The sequence below is a fragment of the Triturus cristatus genome, chromosome 8 (assembly GCF_964204655.1).
Source record: "Triturus cristatus chromosome 8, aTriCri1.1, whole genome shotgun sequence".
Classification (NCBI taxonomy): Eukaryota; Metazoa; Chordata; class Amphibia; order Caudata; family Salamandridae; genus Triturus; species Triturus cristatus.
Genome location: NC_140591.1, coordinates 1,419,079,324 through 1,419,097,441, shown reverse-complemented (window position 1 = coordinate 1,419,097,441; position 18,118 = coordinate 1,419,079,324). Strand labels below are relative to the sequence as shown.

Here is an 18,118-nt window from a genome sequence, read left to right as displayed (position 1 = left end):
AGCAGCTAGCATTGGAGGCCCATCCACCTCCAAAACTGAAGAAACATCGAGACAGGGGCACCCATCCTGCTCCTACTCTGCCGCTTTCATCTCCTTCCCTGGCGAGCTCTACACATTCTTTGTATTTGGAGCAGAGTCCTCAGCCCTTAGACCATTATGACGCTCCCTATGACCCAGAGCCCCAGGATGATACATCGGATGATTATGGGGTTGTCCCCTCAGATGACAACAACCCCGAACTCTACCCTGCTAAACCTTCCCCTCCATATGACACTGGGGCATATGTATCAAGCCCTTTTCCCGTTCGCAAATGGGCGGATTGCGAATGGGAAAAGGCCTTTTGGGATGTATCATCCCAAAAGGGCATCGCAAAATAGAGAATCGCAAAACTTGCGATTCTCTATTTTGCGATTGCATTTAAGGAATCGCAAATTGCGATTCCTTAAATGCAATGTATGAAGCCTAGAAAAAGTGCAATTTGGCCGTAAAGAATCGCAAATTACCACCAACTTCAAGTTGGTGGTAATTTGCGATTTCTTTGAAAAATGCACTTTGGCATTTTTCAAAGTGCCATGTGACGCACAGACATGTATGTGCGCCACATGTGCATACATACATATTTCAGGGGTGCAACAGGGTGTCCTGGCACCCTTGAAATTGCATTCTCATTTTGTGATTCTCAAATTGAGAATCGCAAAATGAGAATGTCTTCCCATTCACTCCTATGGGCCTCCTAGCCCATAGGAATGAATGGGAAGGTATTCCTTAATTGCGATTAGCAATTTGCTAATGGCAATTAAGGAACGCCAAGGAATCTCAAAACATTAGCAAATTTTTTTATTACATCCCATTTTGCGATTCTCAAATAGCGATTCCCTAAAAATCGCTATTTGAGAATCGCAAAAACGGAATTTGAGACATATGCCCCACTATCTCTTACCACAAGGTAATTCACAGGGTGACCACCTTTCACAAGGTAGACCTACGGACCATTTCAGAGGAGGATGACACAGTTTTGGTCCATGCTTAAGGGGATGCTCAACCATACACAGGATTCCTTCAAAGACCCCATTAATGTCTATAATAGTCACCCTGATGGATCATAAAAAATACAAGCCCTTCCTTTCTGACCCGCCCTACATTAGAGGCTAGCTCCATCCTGATGCGCTGCAAACCGTCTGTAAATGGGTAAATGTACAGGTTACTGGGGAATACTCCACCGCCAGAAAGAAAGAAAGAAAGAAAGAAAGAAAGAAAGAAAGAAAGAAAGAAAGAAAGAAAGAAAGAAAGAAAGAAAGAAAGAAAGAAAAAGAAAATCAGCGGTAAAGCGAGTTGACATACAATGTGCAACTCACTGGCAGATCTCTAACTCCGTGGGGTTATTGTCTGGATATGACCAGGTCCATAAGAACGAAATGGGTGATGTGATACAGCATTTCCCTGACCAATAGAAACAACGAGCACAGGAGATTGTAGCAGAAGGCCAAACGATCTCCAACACCACCATCAAATGTATTCTCAACGCGGCCGCCACCAGAGTCATTAACTCCAGAGTCCTGATTCACAGACATGCTTGGGTCCGAATATCTAGATTTATACCTACAGTTCAGCAGCATCTGATCAACATGCCCCTTGATGGGGGGGGAACCACATCTTTGTGCCTCATGTTGATCCAGTACTTGAAAAGATTAAAAAAGACACAGCCAAAGCAATGGGCGCTTGCCATTCTTCATCACCCCATGTGACTTTGTTGCTCACAATACTGCAGTGGTGCCAAAGCCACCTCCCAAGAGGCCTCCACCCCCTATTGGAGGCAGCAGCACCAGCCACAAGACTCCTGAATGCTATTTCAGGGGTGCCTATGGGGAAACCATTCCAAAGGCAGGTGTAGAGGTGGTGCGGCTAAGGGAGCCGCACCTGCCAAGCAGTGCCTTCCTGCTCCCTTCCCCCCGATCACATAACCCCTGTGGGGGATGTCTGCAGGGGTTCCTTTCACAATGGGAAACCTTCAGACCAGACAAATGGGTGCTGTCCATTGTAGAGCAGGGTTACTGCCTGGAGCTCACTACCCCCCCCCCCCGCCTTCACAAACATTCCCTTTCACCAGAACACCAGCGGCTCCTCCAGGAGGAGGTGGCCGCATTCTTACTTAAGTTTGCCACAGAGCCAGTGCCCACCACCCCCAACAACACGGCAATGGGGTGTACTCCCTTTACTTTCTAATCCCAAAAAAGATGGGTCCCTTAGGCCCATATTAGACCTCCGGCCCCTCAACAAGTACATCCTTTCGGATCTACATGGTCACGCTCCAGAACGTTATTCCACTATTGAAGCAAGGAGACTTCATAACCGCCCTCGACTTGAACGCCTGTTTACATATCCTTATTCACCCTGTACATCGGCACTACCTCACATTCGTAGTAAGTGGACAACACTTTCAATTCAAAGTTCTGGCCTTTGGCATGACTACCACCCGAGAGTTTTCACCAAATGCCTTGCTGTGATAGCCAGTCATCTCCAGTGGAGCAGCGTCCGCACCTTTTCATACCTCGACGACTGGCTGATAATGAATGCAAGCCAGTATCAGTGTTTGGCTCACACACAGATCACCGTAGATCTTCTCTACGATATGGGTTTCACCTTCAACATGGGCAAGTCCCACCTCCATCCCCTACATTCCTAGGGGCAATACTGAACTCACTAGGGAAGTGTTCCAGCTCATGTTGTGGAGGAGTTGGGTGGTACCAGCTATGCTTTAAATATTGTTAGTTTTGTTGTAAAGGAAGTTGGGCCAATCTGGTGGGGCTGGAACGTTGAGGTGGAGCATTAAGGGCGGAACCCTGGGGGGTTTGTTGTGAAAGTGTTCCAGCATTGGCAGTTGCTGCATGGACTCCAGGACCGTTGATTGTGAATGAATAAACTGCAATCACTTACCGGATATCCTGTCATTCTTTCATCTGGGAAATTATGACCAAAGCAAAATCGTTCTTGTACAAATACCAACACGTGGGAACGGTCATTGCAAAAAACAAAACCAGGAGGCATGGTTTGTGTTGCTTTGCTAATGGGAAATAGTGCTAAAACAATATTTGCACCCATTTTTAACACTTACTAAATTACCACGAAATTAGTATATATAGTACAGTCGTTTTCGTAGTATGACAAAATTCCAAGACTATCATCAGATTTCGTATATAAAAAAAATGGCATCTGGTGTGTTGACTTGTACACATCAGTTTCAGAAACTAAAGTTCAGAGAATGCGGCACTACCACCTTGCAACTCAAGAGTATATCATTTTAATTTTATGTTGAAAAATCAAAGCTTTAAGGAGTGATAAACTGCCCAGGTGCCGCTAATCTGCAGAGAGGGTTTATTTGGCGCCTTATTACGTATTGTACTATTTGACTCCATTTATTTTTGTAGTGCTGTTTAGTGACTGTAAAAAACAATGTTTTATTCCATTTTTTGTATTGAAAAGGAATGTGAGAGAACAGCATACTCTTGCACTAGGTAACACACAACTTAACAGGACTGCTGTGCTGCTGATAACCACCACCCGGCCATTTTATGAAAACTTGCACCTAGATTTGTTGGTCCTGTAACGCTCTCCAAAAATATGTTTTTTCCCAATAAAATGTACCTTTTCCAGACCTTAATTGAATCCTATTTTTTACTTGTCTTTTCCTTTAGTTGTGGAAGCAATCTGGTGCATGAACAGTGCGACAAGTACCGACGCTGCTGCCAGTGCAAGAGACGCCTGAGCAACGTCGGAGAAACCAACATATGGTGTGAATCGAGATACATACCAGGAAGCCGAATATTGATCTAGATCTCGGATTCTGTTTCTTCATCTCTTTTTCTGATAATGTTTCTGGTTTAAGAGGTGCACCTAGATGTTAATGATGGCTATCTGATTGACATGTAAACTATCTAAAAATATCTTGAAGATAATGTGAAATAAAGAAAGAATATATGGCCAGACAATGAATGGGCCCATCATTGCCATGGGAAGGTCTTTTACATATCTGAAGACTAGATGTTCTCCTGTAAGTCAGCAATTTAGCCCAATTGAACGGATTAGACATTGTTGGTGAGGTATCCCAAGAAGATGGGGGGAGCTGTGACCTAGCGGCTCGAGCTGCCACCCCTGGAACCTGTAGACTGAGAGACCAATCCCGGCCACAAAATGAGACTCAACATCATGCGATACTGGGCAAATCACCTAATCTCCCTGTGCCTAATTGTGTGTATAATGTATTTGTGTGATCCCCACTTGGTGTAACTGCAACAAATGATGGACGGAATACTGAATGATTCAAACATTCTCCCCCAGTCAAGAGAGCTGTGTTAAATCCATCGATCTTTTGCCCATTACGCATCCAACTGAGGGCGAAAAGTGTAACTGCAACAAATGATGGACAGAATGCTGAATGATTCAAACATTCTCCCCCAGTTCTTTTTGCAATCCCCACTTGGTGTACACAATCTTGTAGCTTGTCTCCTGACCCTTCACTAATGTACAGCCCTGCATTGCTCCACAGCTAGGTTTGCGCTATATAAATTACAGTGCACCTTGCAAAAGGTGACCGACAAGGTAAATTGCCCTTTGTTCTTGCTACTTGCCCTCATTGCCCTGAGATAAAAATAACCCTGTTAGTATTTACGCCCACTAGCCTGAGCATGAGTAAAACCTTACTCGTGTGAGGAGATGCTATCTAGGTAGAGATGAGGTGGGTCTTCAACCAAGTAAATTGATTATTATGAAAAAAATGATTTCTCCACATCTTATTAGGTACTTAAATTTGTTTAATGTTGATCAGCACTTTCTTCATTAATTGATTTTTCTATCTCTGATTCATTCCCGTTGCTGTCAAGAAATAGATATGTATATGGACCTATCTTTATTCTTCTTGATGTAGGGACAACCTCTTTTCAAAAGCTAGTATGGCTGTCCTTACAGAAGGATGCATCTTGCAAGGTTTTGCAAAAAGATAAAGACCTAGGCTTTTGCGCTACATTACATCAAGGTGGCGCCCCGTGGGTGGTATATGGGGCATTCCCATGCAATCGCCTATGGGTTTTAATGCAAATCACCATCTATTAACATTGGGAACATTTTTGCTAAAAAATGTATCTCCTGGAGGCAGGCATAAAGTTGGAGCATTGTTTAAATGTCTCCAAACGTTTCAAACTTTGAATGTGCACTGTGTAGCACAGCATGCATCCAAAGTGAGAACATTGTACAGTATGTAAAAGCATTGTATTTTCCACTGGAAGGGCACCCTTCTTGAACAAAACCTATGCTAGAAATCAACCTAAAGTGTGCCTGCACTACAGAAAAGAGCAACAGCGCCATTTTTCAGTCACTTTCTTGCAACACAGTGCACGCTGCATTTCGGGTGTTTTTAATAACTTTTCAACAGAGTATCTGAGCACCCCGTGCCAATGCTCCATCATTCGTCATGAACACTAGGAGCTTGAGTTCTATAACCAGCTTTGGTGTCATGCGAAGATGCATGAGAGTTAGAACCAGAGCTGGTGTCATGTCCAAGAGTGCTGGAGAATTACTTGTTAAAAATGCAGGCTCATAAAGGGTCCTGGCCCAACCTCCACCATTAACCACTAGAAAGCGGCAAATCAGGACCTTGCATGGAACAAATATTCAAAGGTGGATTTCCACCACAAAACCAAATCTGAACAGGGAAATAACAAAGGAAAACTGTAACGTGCTGGGCACGGTCACTGTCTGATGGCCAAAAACACAAACTGCTATTACAGGGACCATCTAGATCAATCCTGTCTTTGCGTCACCCAAAACCATGGGCACAACGGGAAACAGCAATACCATGACCGCCGAACAATGCGTTGCCCTTTGCAACGTGGGCAGAACGTATCCGTCTGAACCACGCATTCCATTTCCAGCAGAAGTCGTTACAACAACCTGCTTTAGATAAAGCGCCTTTGGACTTTAAAGTCCAATGCTTTCCCTACTGTTGCAGGGACTGGAGTTGGAATCGGAAATTATACTATTCCAGAGAACCCCCGAAGGCAAGTCGTCATAACGACTTGCGTCGTGAATGGAATGCATGGTTCAGACACATTTGTTGTTCTGCCTGTGTTGTTAAGTAACGCTTGGGAAAGGAAAGTGCGGTTGTGTCATACAACCAGACACAACGTGCTGTGCCTTTCTCTTTCGTTGATATGTGTAGGACATTATTGTAACTTTATTTTTGTAAAGAGCTCACACTGTGCACGTGCCTTACCTGGTGTAGGTTTGTATCACCACTTGCTGTAATTTATCATAGGGCTGGCACTCCAAGCACGTATGTGAATAAAAGCGGTGCCTGCTGCACACAGCTTAGCCCTACACCCAGAAGTGTGGAAGAGTTACTTAGGCCCACTCAGAGAACATACCTGAAGTGTGAGATGGCGTGAACTGCCATAGAAACTGAATATCAATAGAACATGAAGGTTCTATGTGTTCTACATAAATTGGTACACTTCTACAGTTGCTGCATTCCAATATAAGCACTTAACTGTATATTACTGCTATGTAAATAGCCAAAAAAGATTGAAGTAAAGTCACAAAGTCTTCAACTCCTTCTCCACTTATCCGTCCTCCACCTACATCATTTTCTTTGTCTGAAGGACTCTGCAAGGCAGATAGCTAATCAATTAGTTTGCCACAATCCTAGTATTTAGTTAATTAGAAATCTAAAAACAAAAATAGAAAATGGCAACCATAATCTCAAATCAGATATCTTTATTAAAAGTACACACCCACATGAAAGCATTTCATTACTCAGATCCTTTTAATATCAACAAAGTGTTTTAAGGGCTAAAGGGATCTGAAGGGGTTTTCCAGTTAGGATATTTTTAATTGAGCACTATAAAATATATCTGATGTTATTGTACACTCACTATCACCGATCTAATATACCAGCAGTAGTGAATTATAAGTTAAGACAAAACCAATTGATAATCTTCGTATATCCAACAAGGTATGTTTTACATACAAAAGCTTTTGTTGAAGGGTACGTTGATTTCCACGACAGACCATACCTCTTTGGACCATCCAACCAGTAAGCTTGAGAAGATCAGGTTCAGAGCAATGCACAAAATATATAAAAAAAACTGCAGTACATAGCAATGTCAGCAGTGTAACTGCAGGGAAATTTGTTGTAGACTGAGTCAGATTTACTAACTTTTCACGCAACATAGCACACCTACCAAAGTTGCTGTGCTACATTGTGTGAAAGGGAGAAAGCAAAACAGCACTGTATTTCCTAAGATATGGTGCTGTTTTCCCCTCTACCTGTGCTAATACACTTTTATTAAGTATAGGATTGTACTTCAAGGGGACCTTTCCATTCCAAAAACTGATTTCATATTTTTCCCACTTTGTGAATGTGGGCTGCTCTGTACAGCACATATGCAGTTACAAAAACGTGGGGAGTTTTAAAACTTGCTCCACAGTTACACTTGCCTCGATGTCTCATACGTTTTTGGCACAAATCCCTGTCAACCAATGTTCGTACATAGAGATTTGCATCAAAATCCATTGACGATTGCATGGGAACACCTCCATGACGTAAAAGTTGCACAAAATAGCAGATATCGCTGCTTTGCGGTACTTTGGGCAACTTTCCAACGCAAATCCTGATTTGCATTGGAATGTAAACCCCACTACAACACTTTGCACCAGGTTTGTATTAAAAACGTAATGCAACCCCGGCACAAAGTGTTGGTAAATATAGGCCTGTGTCCTTGTCTCCCACTAGTGGTTGCGTAGTTTAATGCCAGAAGTGGTTTTTGTCTTCAAGGTGCTCAATGTATGTTTTTTTTTGCCACGGCATAAAGGAAACAATGAAATCAAATCATCCTTTAGACATCTTGAATTTCCATAGCTTCTTTTGGCCATGTGTAGTTATCGATAATAAAGGAGTCATAGTCTGGACTGTAGATGAGAGATCGGACAAAGCTCTCCTTATCTTCAGGTTCAGGATACCAAGATGCCAAATCATTTCTGTATGCATAGTCGACAACCTGAAAATAATGAAAAATCATAGTCATAAAGAAAATTTTAAAATGCAATAGTTTATCATTAAGAATTTGTTATGAGCAGAGTTTAGCTCGTAGTTCTTTGAAACCCTGATCACCAAATTCTAAAGTATAGTCTAAAACTCCATATTAAGGTGTGATGTATTCAGGTATATCTAAATCACTGTCTAGATATAGCTTTATAGTTTATATAACACTACAACCAGTCTACAGTAGCTTAGCTTTAAAAGGGCCTAGCGAGTCAATGACAGATGTCTTTTCTCATATCTGCAATGAAGCCTTTAATTGGTTGTTCCTTACTTGTATGTTCTAGATGAAGGTTCTCCAAAGTCGGTCCTGGAGGGCCAGATCCATGCAGATTTTTAAGATAACTACATTTATCTAAATGTGGATATGCTAAAAATCTGATATGGATTGGCCCTCCAGGACCGACTTAGGAGAACCCTGTTCTAGATTAGAGCCCACCAAGTGTAACGTGCCTGGATAATCAGAATGTGATATATATCTAGACTGGAAGTAGAGCAGAGCACATATACTCCCAATGTACGAAGGCCAAGCTAGATCGTCTTATAGGCGATATAGAGTGGGTTTATAAGCTCTGCATCGGACATACATTTAAATAAAAACTAACTTCAAAAATAAGTTGGAAAATCTTTTTGGAGGGCAATGCCTATGTAGCCCCTCTACGTTTATAGTGGATATCTAGCAAGATTATACAAACATAATACTGTTATGGGTACTACCAGGGTTTGACATTGCATTACAGTGGGAAGGCAAATGTTCCCTTTTTCACAATTAATTTAGAAAACTGCAAAAAATATCTGTTAAGTCTCTCCCTCAGGGGAAAGAAATTCTAAAACTAAAGAAAGGATTTGGTTACGGTTAGCCACTAGAAACTTGCAATACTCTACATAGGCATAGGACTTCTTAAATGTTGGTATATTTAGTTATTCATATTTTTATGTAGCAGAGAAAAGACCAAATGTGAGGCATGCCACTTTGCAGAGGAATAATATTATACAAGCAGTAGGAAAATACTATAATTTTGTATAATATATACTAACATAATAAATTGTGACCCATAATGTAAACAGTTACCTAGGTCTAACAGAAAATAAAAGGTAAATACTGTATAACCGGATTCAAACTTTATCAAGCCCATAAAGATTTCAGAATGTACAACGAAGGGTCACGCTTAGAAGCGGTGCTAAAATAGCATGATTTTCAGGATTAAAAAAAAAAAAAGTAATAGGACATATTAGCCTTAATCAATTAACCTTAATCAATCAAAGAACTTTATTTCGGCCGCTCGAGCCATAAAAGTACATAAAATAAAAGATCACAAGTATTTACACAGACTGATCAATATTTGCAACCCTTACATTCATATAGGAGCTGACAGGTGAAGTTCCACACCGTAGGTACAATTCCAGCTTTTTGCAAATTAGCATTTTTGAAACAAGGTGGTTCCAGGAGAGAGTTGCCCCTAATCCAAAGGGGGCATTATCCACCAGACATAGTTAGTTTTTGAACAAGCTAATTATAAAAGCCCATGGCTTTATTTGTTATGTACATTCGTTTAAAGATGCTCTTCATTTCTATGGAGAGCCTAAGATTAGTGGATCCTTGTAATGAATGAAGATGGTGGCAGAGAGAACAGAACCTCAGGGGACCCCTTGTAGCTAAAATGTAATGCAATAGAGATGATTAAGTATTTTATATGCATTGGCACTTATTTTCCAAGTCTAATGAGAAGCAACTAAGGAATGTTCCACTCTGCTGCATTCTGCCTAAGAGAATACAGATTAATATATATCGACATGCTAGAAAGTAATTTAATTCAACCATAATTAATTTTGCAACATAGTGTGCATGATAAACCTCCCTTCAGTTCATAAGCAGTGCATTGCTGGGGTGTAAGTTATTGTTAGCTCAGATAGCTGAATTTCTCTGGTTTTGTAAGAGCAAAATTTGAGCCTAAATATGTCCCTATAACCTTTATTTTTTCAGTGGAAATATATATATATATATATATATATATATATATATATATATATATATACATCTATCTCCTACTGGCGGTTGCCAGTAGGTAGTTATAGTTAGGACCAAGTTTCCATAGGAAGAGCATTTTATGTTTGGCTTATAACTTTGGCGTCGTTTGATGAATCTTCATGAAATTTTCCAAACTAATTCCTTGTTCATATCAGCTCCTATGTTGAAAGTTTGGGGGTGATTCGTCAAGGGGGGGGGGGGGGCGATAAAAAAGGGGGGTCCCAAAACGTGTTTTCTCCATGTTAATTTCCATAGGAAACTTTAGCAAGGCTACAGGTCGAACGGGTGAACGGAATTACCCCAAATTTGGTAGGGAGAAGGGTCTTGGTCTAGAAAGCACGATTTTGTTTATTTGGTGTAAATCCATTCAGTAGTTTTGGAGAAATATCGAAATTTACAGATATCGATATTTGAGAATTCTGCCTTCTGATTGGCTGAGGCATTACGAGCACGAGCTTGCTGCTTATTGGGTGCGAGCAGTTTCAACTAGGAAGTGTTGGCAGCCATTTTGTGATTCCGTTGAAGCAAGTAAGGGGAAAAAACGGCGAAAAAAGAGTAGGAGAGAGGAGGGTAGAAGCGCTGTGAGGTCTGTGGGGTGGTTAGGGTGTGCTACACAGGGAGTGTGAATCGATGTATTCACCCCTACTGGTGTGAAAGTGCTGTTTTGCCCAGAGTGAGATGGTGCTGAGGTGAGGTGCTGGTACACTCGGGGATGAAACCGTGAGCTGATTGCTATAAACTGATGTGCTCTGGGCGCTGTAGCATACTGGCCTCTGTAGCATAGGTGTGCAAGTGGTGTTAGTATGGGTTTAGACTACAGCGCTGTGAGCTCTGTGGGGTGGTTAGGGTGTGCTATACAGGGAGTGTGAAGCGAAGTATTCACCCCTAGCGGGGTGAAAGTGCTGTTTTGCCCAGAGTGAGATGGTGCTGAGGTGAGGTGCCAGTACACTCGGGGATGAAACCGTGAGGTGATTGCTGTAAACTGATGTGCTCTGGGTGCTGTAGCATACTGGCCACTGTAGCATAGCTGTGCAAGTGGTGTTAGTATGGGTTTAGACTATAGCGGGAGTGGGAAGCAAACTACTCACCCCCTACCGGTTTGAAGACTCGAATGGAGTGTTTTAGCAAGCAGAATTAAAGAAATAACCGTGAAGAATATAATGCAGAATGTTGCAATGCCACACAAGACAAATTGTGAAATCAGGTGTGTTTAAGAAAGTGGCTGTGTGGGATAAAGCAATGGAGTCTGCAAGTTATATAAAAATTGTCTTTATTTAAGTGCCATAAATGGAACCACTGATGCAAGAGCTAAGGCATCCAGCTGGGGTAAACTCCAACGCTTCTGCTGTATTCAAACCTAAGCTCCTGTATCAGTCAATTCCACATTACATGTTACAGTTCCATGTGACATAAACAATACCTATTAGACATGAATGACTGTAAATTGTAGAATGAAAATAAAGGTAGGATACGATTACCACACTGTGGCAACCAGTTCCTAAACAATGCCGTGTTTTTTTATCTTGAGCGCCAGCTTGTGAGCAGAGGCTGAGCTAATTTGTGTGAAAGGGCTTTGTGGATAACAGGCAGGCAGAGAGACGTGTGTACAAAGAATAGATATGGTTTCAAAATGGATGTCGGGTTTAGGCTAATTTAGCAAGCAAATAGCGTATTTACATAGGCCATACATCATCCATCCCTGGTTAGTGTGGAGACGTAAGGGCCAATAATGAAAACAGAGTACAAATGCCTAAGCATACTTAGAAAGTTATTATATGAAAATAGTTCAATTGAAGTGTATTAAAAAATTTAATAGGAAAAAGTCTAAAAAGTTGGAGAAAAAAAAAAAATCGTTCCAAGAATAAAGTGAATTTCTTACAAGCCTTGGAGATTGCAGTCCGGAAGTTCTTCAGCGGCTTGAGATGTGTAGTGTTCCAAGAGGTGATTGTTGCCATCGTGTGAGAAAAGCGAAGCGATCCAATTCCTATCCTCGAAGGGACAGTAATGTTCCTCGAATGTTGAAGCGGCATTTTTTGGCAGGCAATCTGCGATGTCAAAGGTCGTACGTTGCAGGAGATCTTTTGCGGGTGCGCAGGAATCCCATTCCGCCAGGATACTTTTTTGCGTTGCATCCGCCATTGCTCCACTGCCCGAACAATCAAGCTCATGGTTTTCAAGATACTCCATTACCTGCTGGATATCGGGAGCGTTTGCTGGGATGTTGGCAAGGCATAGATCCATTCGCCAGTCGATTGGGCAAGTTTTGCAATAAAAAGATGGTTGCACGCAGATTGTATATGTGTAAATAAATGTCATGTTGTAGCTGGCTCCGATAATAGAGGCAGGCAGCCGAAAAGTTGTTCCATTTTTTCACGGTATTGATGTAGCTTTGCGTAGAGGCATATTCTGTCGGACATGCTTGTTACCACAAGGAGCGCAGCCATTTTTAACAAGCTAAAATAGTAGTAGGATGCGAGAATTATGGGCACTGTTGCTGTTATTCCAGAGATGATCGAATGAATTAAGTCTTGTATTAGACTCAAAACAGTTTGAAAGCCTGTGAGAAGGCCGGAGGAGACAGTATTAAAAAAAAAGTGTGCCAGACCTTAAATGTCAGATGTGTTGGAAATTGTGTAACAATTCACAAAGTGTAATGGGAGGTTCGTATTTAAAAGGGAGTGTATTTTACTTGAAGTTCGTGCTATCTGCAGTCGATAAATTACTTTTGGAGAAGTGAGGGACACTTCTGTTTGAAAGAAAGTGCTTTCAGTTTTCTCAGTTTAATAAAATCTGTTTTCAAAGTAGGTATTGAAGGCCAAGTTGAACTTTGGGAGTTACTTTGTGTGGGTGGGAATAGAGATTGCAAGAGGAAGTTATACGGTTTGAAACAGTAAGGACATACGGTATGCCAGCTCACATTGCGTAGCAGTCCATGTTATTAAGAAGCAGATAACTTCCGTTAGAAAGCTGTGTGAATGTTGGTCTGATTGTGGGAGTTGCCGTGCTTTTAAGAAAAACAAGCAAGATTGGGGGCTGTAAGCTTAGAAGCGTTGTGCAGTTGGACATTCTTGCATAGTAATGAATGACTGCCATTGTGGTCCCACTTTTCACCTGTGAGAAAAATTTCGGTATCTTCTTTAAGACAGTGATATGTAAATGGGAGAAACCACTGCTCGTAAATATATGTGCTACCTTATATAATCACATACAACATGACAAACAACATGTACACCTAGCAGACAACGACACTACGTACTGTGGGAACCGTGGCTAGCCACGTACACAAACCAAACATAGCACCTCTGCCACACAATGCAGAATGCGGGGAGAGATGGGAGTAAAGTATGTGCGAAGGTGGCAAGTGAATCATGATTATAAAAGTATACAATGCAAAGTGTTGAGGGGGATGTGCCGGACAGACTTGAGTATGCAGAGCACAGACATGTACATGTCAACAGACGCTGATGGTCTATTGAGTGAAGTGGACAGTGGACGCAAACAAGAAAGTACAGTTAGTAGGGAAGATTACGAAAACATAGCGCGTACGTGCCCCCTCCACCCCCAATCTTTAGCGTAGTGGGCTGGCTCGGTGTACGCAAGGCTAGCGTAGGGGTATGAAAAAAAAGGCACGTTTCTCTGGGTGTGGTTCTATTCCGGAATGGCGAACGTGTCTGCTAGGTCTGCGCAGCTTACACCGCCACGAGGTTGACGCCGTGAGCGAAGGTGGGTGCGTGAATGATGCTCTCAGCCTGCTGGTACCCAGACACCGTCCTGGCCGCTGCGACGCACATATGCCCCACAGTTCACCTTTCGACACCGCCGTATGTGAAAGAGGGCCCACCACATGCCAGCGGAAGCTCCTGGGCCGAGGTCTGCGAGCTGGGAAGACTCCTGAGATCAACGCTGGCGACCGCTGAACAGGCAGACAGCGCCCAGCCTGCGGCCCAGCACCAACAGGTACCAACAGTGGAACGGTGTCTTAATCCCACAATGGACGATGTTAGAACTGCATCTGAGAGTGCAGATGAAGGTACTCCTTTCGACCAGCTGTAACCAACTCTAGCTCCCAACAGTGGAACGGTGTCTTGATCCCACAATGGACGATGTTAGAACTACATCTGAGAGTTGGGGAGAGGAGTTGGCCTAACGGCTAGGGCGCTCGACCTCGGACCTGGGGAACTGGGTTCAAGTCTCGGTAATGAAACTAAAACATCCTGTGATTCTGGGCAATACACTTAATCTCCCCGTGCCTAACAAAAATGAATGTGTGTCCTCATGTAACGTAACTGTTGCTATGTAAAGCGCTCTGATTCCTGATTCGGGTCAAGTTTGCGCTATATAAAACTCTGCAAAAAAAAAAAGAGAGAGAGTGGAGATGAAGGTACTCCCTTTGACCAGGTGCAAGCAACTCTAGGTCCCAACAGTGGAACGGTGTCTTGATCCCAGAATGGATGATGTCCGATATTACCTGCTGCTTGGTTTTCACAGAGCTCCCTCCGTTGAGGTGCATCAGACTGTGTTTCCGTAGCTAATTGCTGCACATGATTATTGGGGTTGGCTGACTGCAGTCGGTGGAGTACACCGCGGTACAGCAGGTCCGAACAGTGGAACAGGGTCTTGATTCCAGAATGGACGATGTTAGAACTGCATCTGAGAGTGCAGAGGAAGGTACTCCCTTCGACCAGGTGCAACCAACTCTAGGTGCCTACAGTGGAATGGTGACTTGATCCCAAAATGGACGATGTCCGATATTACCTGCTGCTTGTTTTTCACAGAACTCCCTCTGTTGACGTGCATCAGACTCTGCTTCCGTAGCTAACTGCTACACATGATTATTGGGCTTGGCTGACTGCAGTCGGTGGAGTACACCGCGGTATAGCAGGTCGGAACAGTAAAACGGGATCTTGATTCGGTGATTGAGGATGTCAGAAGTTAAAGTTTGTGATGATTTGTGTGTACCCCCTCCGATCAGGTGCAACAAACTCCGTGCTTCTGAATCCAACGGCACGTGGCTGTGTGGCGTTAATGACCACTGCCTCTGGCCTACACTGCGGTCAGCAAGGCTCACAATTCAGATAGAGTGGTGATTTTAAATCCCCGGTTGTTAACCGTTTTCTTAAAGGCATTACGCATACGTTCCCACCTGTGCCCTTTATAATGCCCCAGAATCTTGTTCTGACTTTTTTGATGTGCGCTCCGTTTGAGCCTCTTCATAATTGTCCCTTGCGTCTTCTTACTCTCAAGACGGCTTTCCTGGAAGCTATCACCTCTGCCAGGAGGGTGAGTGAGCTCCAGGCTCTTTCTTCCAAACCTCCTTTCCTTTCTGTTCATCCGGACAAGGTGGTTCTGAGGACACGTCCTTTCTTGCCAAAGGTTGTCACGCCCTTCCACATCAGGCAGACCATCACTTTGCCCACTTTTTCCCCACCTCCGCATCCTTCACGGAACGAGGAGCAGCTCCAGAGTCTGGCCCCAAAACGTGCGCTCGCGTTCTATCTGCGGCATATACAGCAGTTCCAGGTAGATGACCAGCTCTTTGTTGGCTACGTGGGCGCCAAAAAAGGTCGGGCGGTGCACAAACGGACCATCTGCAGGTGGGTCGTTCTGTACATCAAGGCATGTTACTCCTTGGCCAAGAAGGAACCTCCTGTGTGGCTGCGTCCCATTTGACCAGGGCTACTGCCGCCACTACTGCCTTGGGACGTGGTGTCCCCTTGCAGGATATTTGTCAGGCAGCCACGTGGCCCTGCTGCACACATTTACCAAGCACTATTGCCTTGACAGTCAGGTCTGGAGAGATGGCTACTTTGGCCGTTCTGTGCTCCGTGACCTTCTGGTGTAATTTGTTCGCAGACCCTCCTCCGGGGTTGGTATTGCTGGGGTATCTATTCTAAGGTAAGGAATCTATCACGAACGTGTCTCTTTCAGATGCACAAGTTACTACTTGTGTAACGATATATCTGTAAGAGACATTAATTAGTGATAGATTCCTTACCGCCCCACCCATCCTCCCCGTTCTGCGAACTGATTACTAGGGTTAAGGTCATCCCCTTTAGGGCCCTAGTTTTATGCACCAGTAGTCAGTTTCTTGCATGGCTCTGCGTTTCGGCGCAGAAAGTTGTGTACAGAACTGCATGGGTGGCGCCTAAGTAGCCTCCGTGTCGTCATCCCAGCGCGTATGACGTCAGTGTCAGGCGCTGAGCCGCACGGTGCCACCTGCTCACGCGCAGGGGTACTGCTAAGCAGAAAATCTTTCCGGATCCAGCCTGATACCTGGGGATATTCTAAGATAAGGAATCTATCACTAACTAATGTCTCTTACAGATATATCGTTACACAAATAGTAACTTGTGCATTACATCACTCATGACATGGTCAGTAACATCACTGATGACACCAGATGTACTTTTGAATCCATACAACCAATGAATCACCCACTCAGACATGTATGCACAGTCACACTCCCCCCCCCCCCCCTCCCTCCCCCCCCACACAGACAGACACTCAGGCACTCATACAGATACTCAGACAACAAATCAATAACCCATATAGACACTCATGTAGCTACTCACCAACCCATGCAGCCGCTTATACACCAACTGAGACACGAGTACAGACTTTTACACAGTTTAGTCACTAACCCATACTTTCAGTAACACATGAATATATCACTCACTTATACAGTCAGTCACGCACCTACTAAATAATCCATTCAGCGACTTGTAAATTCACTCTTTCTTCAATACACCTTGGCATAGATATATCTGAAAAATATTTAAACTTCACAGAAACACACATTCACTGGATGATGTCATCAGTGATGTCATTTGAGATGTCATCAGTGGTCATCAGTGATGTCACTAACCATGTCATGAGTGATGTAATATGTGACGTCATCACCAGTGCATTGCGGGCGTGCGAGTTATAGTTAGCTCAACTAACTACAACAGGCGAATTTCTCTGGTTTTCTATGAGTCAAATGTCCAACTAACTATAACGTCCCTGAAACCTATGGTTTTTTTAGTGAATTTCTAAGGTTTTTTAAATGCTAATTCCTAACTATAACGTCTGTAAAACCTATGTTTTTTTCAGTGAATATATATATAAGATAGAGAGAGATATTACTTTGTAGAAGAAGCTTGTTCTCTAAACTGTCATGCACCATACCCAGTGGATGTCGGAGAAGTTCACCTTTGCCATGTTTGGAGACTGATGTCCTCATACCAAAAGCTCCAAGAAGTTACCCCTGTTGTTCCCACACCCGATCACCGGGCAGGAACATGGGACACAGTTTTACCAGGTGTAGATCAGCACCATGTAAAATTGCAGGCAGTTGCTATAGCGCATCTTCTCAACGCGACTCCCACTAGACACCTAAAACTTCATGGCAGAAGTACAGAAGTTTCCCCCGGCCCCAGATCCCATCCTCATCCCCTGTCCACGGCCCTATGACATCACTTGATTCCATTCGGCTCGGGCAGAGATCTGAATGTCTTTTCTTGTTCTAGAGAAGCAGGGTCTGCATCTTCGACCCCAGTACGGGCTCAATAAACTGGAAAAGCCGGATTTAGGTGTGGGGATAATATTGCCCACTAAGTGTTGCAAAATAAGTAATTACACTTTTTAGGGCCTGATATTTGCACTGGCAGAAGGAGGGAGCTTTCTCTACCACGGTTCTAGCCTCTGCCTGATCTCGTCGTGAGCAGACGTGGAGCACCTGCCAGCTCTCTTGGTCTGTGGGTTATCTACAACATTTATAAACAAGCCTTGTGGATCTGTGTCTGAGAAAAAACAATATACACTAAGTTTACCTATATCAATGCAATCAAAGTGGCTGCTTGCAACATGAGCACCATTCTGCTTAGAAGTCATGAGAATTCTTTAATATCTTCTTAGGCTGATTACAAGAACAGGTAAAAGGTATATGTGGCACACTGGTAAAAAAGGAATGTCGCCCCTCACCACTACTCTCATATCCAAAGTCTCAAATAAAGTTGAGG

General features: G+C 43.3%; 2 protein-coding genes across 2 annotated transcripts in view; one reads left to right on the top strand and one right to left on the bottom strand.

Moving 5' to 3' along the window:
* Positions 1-3,986, top strand: part of CCDC81 (coiled-coil domain containing 81) — a 316,574-nt gene extending 312,588 nt beyond the window's left edge. Inside the window, exon 15 of the mRNA XM_085623150.1 lies at positions 3,693-3,986. Within this exon, the coding sequence (XP_085479276.1) occupies positions 3,693-3,831 (139 nt within the window). The 3' untranslated portion in view covers positions 3,832-3,986. The remainder of the gene's footprint in view (positions 1-3,692) is intronic.
* A 2,764-nt stretch (positions 3,987-6,750) lies between these two features.
* The window catches only part of ME3 (malic enzyme 3), a 473,564-nt gene continuing 462,196 nt past the window's right edge, over positions 6,751-18,118 (bottom strand). The window contains exon 15 of the mRNA XM_085623151.1: positions 6,751-8,048. Within this exon, the coding sequence (XP_085479277.1) occupies positions 7,887-8,048 (162 nt within the window). The 3' untranslated portion in view covers positions 6,751-7,886. The remainder of the gene's footprint in view (positions 8,049-18,118) is intronic.